The sequence below is a fragment of the Penaeus vannamei genome, chromosome 21 (assembly GCF_042767895.1).
Source record: "Penaeus vannamei isolate JL-2024 chromosome 21, ASM4276789v1, whole genome shotgun sequence".
NCBI classification, from domain to species: domain Eukaryota; kingdom Metazoa; phylum Arthropoda; class Malacostraca; order Decapoda; family Penaeidae; genus Penaeus; species Penaeus vannamei.
In genome coordinates this window covers 8,188,097-8,190,596 of record NC_091569.1, presented here as the reverse complement: position 1 = coordinate 8,190,596, position 2,500 = coordinate 8,188,097, and the positions used below count along the sequence as shown (strand labels likewise).

At 38.7% G+C, this 2,500-nt stretch overlaps 1 protein-coding gene across 1 annotated transcript in view; it reads right to left on the bottom strand.

The window, feature by feature from the left end:
- Positions 1–2,214, bottom strand: part of Rchy1 (Ring finger and CHY zinc finger domain containing 1) — a 10,088-nt gene extending 7,874 nt beyond the window's left edge. Inside the window, exon 1 of the mRNA XM_027361680.2 lies at positions 2,066–2,214. Coding sequence (XP_027217481.1) covers positions 2,066–2,164 — 99 coding nt within the window. The 5' untranslated portion in view covers positions 2,165–2,214. The remainder of the gene's footprint in view (positions 1–2,065) is intronic.
- Positions 2,215–2,500: the final 286 nt, after the last annotated feature.

Here is a 2,500-nt window from a genome sequence, read left to right as displayed (position 1 = left end):
ATATATTCACCTCTACAATCTCAGCGATATGACCATCACATCATGAAAAAATTAAGCTTGAGGGGCAGGTAACAAAAGCTCACTGTCATGAAGAAAGCTAGCTGAGGGCCAGGGAGACAGGAACTTTCCATCAGGACAATTTCGATTAAAGGCCATGGGGATGGGCATGAGTTGCCAAAAGTGCACAAAGTTCTTGGAGGGCGATGAGACTCAGTGAGTCCTAGGGAAAAGGGCTCGTACATTATTTCCATCAATAAATTTGTGTGGAATCTACAATCTGTGAGCCATGACCGGGAGCACACTATTTCCATGCTCATATTCTATTCCTTCCTGCCATGACTGAGAGCACACTATTTCCATGCTCATATTCTATTCCTTCCTGCCATGACCAGCAGTGCAGGTTATATTACAGAAAATTTAAATGACAAAATGTTACTGAGTTATGGTTACGGCACAGAGTTAACTACTTGGAGAGATGATATAAAGTCTATTACCATCTGGGGACTGCCTATGAAATGACAAATACTGACATTGGAAAATGGTAGAAATTCAAAAAATGGATATCCAGAAAAATATTGAATAACAGTGCAAAAGGAAGCCAAAGAGTCCTGACATCGCACAAAAGTATTCATGTGCGCCCAGCCTACAAGCCAGACATCCGTGAGAGTGGCCACTCAAGTAACACGGATTTTGGGCCATGTGCAGGCAGCTAAGTACCAGGATCCATGGAGTTAAAATGGGTCTCATTTACCACACTTCTAAGATTCAGATATTCAAAGAAATGTAGTTTATATATAAACTCTAAATCTTATAGTTCCAGGGACTGAAGTTCTACAATTGAATTTCACTCACCATGGGCATTACTCGCAAGCCCATAAATATCCTGAAGTTCAATATCAGACTATGTTTTTACCGTCTTTCTTTAAAGTTACTGCCAGGCATGTAGGAGTTTACTCTTAAATGTTTTCAAGTATCTAAATACAAACAAATATTCGCACAATAAGCTCAGCATAATATTCAAAAGAAAGTGGCTGTTAAAATGGGAGTTTTTTCTCATAATCATACTGACTGTGATCTATCCCAACCTAATTTAAATCTGTATATTACTTTCACACAAAACTGACATAGCCCTAGCTCATACAACTATAAATATCCTCAAAAACTAACAAGCTTTACCTAGACACAACTTATATGGTCGTTTTATTTATTTCACAAGAGAGTGCAGCACTGAGGCCAAGGCGATAATAGACTTAGCCACTCAAGCGTATATTTACAGAATATGTTTAGCAATTGTGGCCACCTCTTTACTTTGATTACTTTCTATAACCGTGTCACTAAATGCTCCTTATAGTTACCAATATTGATTTTCTCTACCTTCACGTGGCTCCATTATGAACGGACTCAGATATTTACTTTAAAACAAAGAAGCATTCTAAGCTCTAACTAGCTTCAATGCATTTTGTTCTTTGCGAGGAAATGTAAAAGGGAGGCCACTGGATCACTGGACATTGCACCTTAATCACAGCGGACTTGCATTTCTTTCCATCAGAGATCTAAGCAAGTTTCAAGTGGAATGGTTTTCAAGGAATGTCATATGAGTCAGAACATGGCTTCTATAATTTAGAGAAAAATATCCTGTTAAGAGAGGCATGACAGGAGCGTCCTAAACCTCTACCGATCACCCTCTTTGTCATTCAGCACATACTTTAATAATAAAAATATAATCAAAATATCTAGTTGCATCACAGGACCCACAAAAGGCAACAGATGGGTCTACTTCTTTACGGGAAGACACACAACAATACACATTGAAAGTCATATAATCATTCCCCCATCCTCCAGTTCGTCTCTGGCCTCAAGAACGCCTCCAATAGACGCGAAGACGTTCATGTCACCGATAAACAGGAAGTCATTTAAGGTTCCACGTTTAGGGGCTGAACCCAAGGCCAAGCCAAGCGTCGTCGTCTGCCCACGCACTCTCACTTTATCTCGCCTTTTCCTCCTTATTTAAGCAGATCCTGACCTTAATTCTATTCAATATGTGTAGATGTATGCTTGTACTTACGACCAATTTGCATTTTCTTTTATAATGAGTACACGAGTAGTCACTTATAGGCATATTTTCTTCCGTTTTAGAACTGCTGTCTGTCTCACTATCAGCCATTGTGTTCGGAACCCTTGTCGCAATGCTGGATTCGGCTTCGCATTGGCCCCTTACCTCCAGAACAATTATTCTTTATTTTTTATAAAACAACCTTCCGTACATACCATATTATTTTTCCCTTTCTAAACAGCGCTCTTAAGTAAATCATAAAACACAATCCTCCAAAACACATATTTCAATAGAATCTAGAAAAAATAATATTTTGAATTGGAGCTCAGAGGTTTGAGACAGTTGGATACATTGTCAGCTGTTACACCTCATGAGAGAAAACTGTGACTCATTAAAACGTGTGATTCAATGCTAATCTATGATAATTTGTTTAATCATATTGGCATG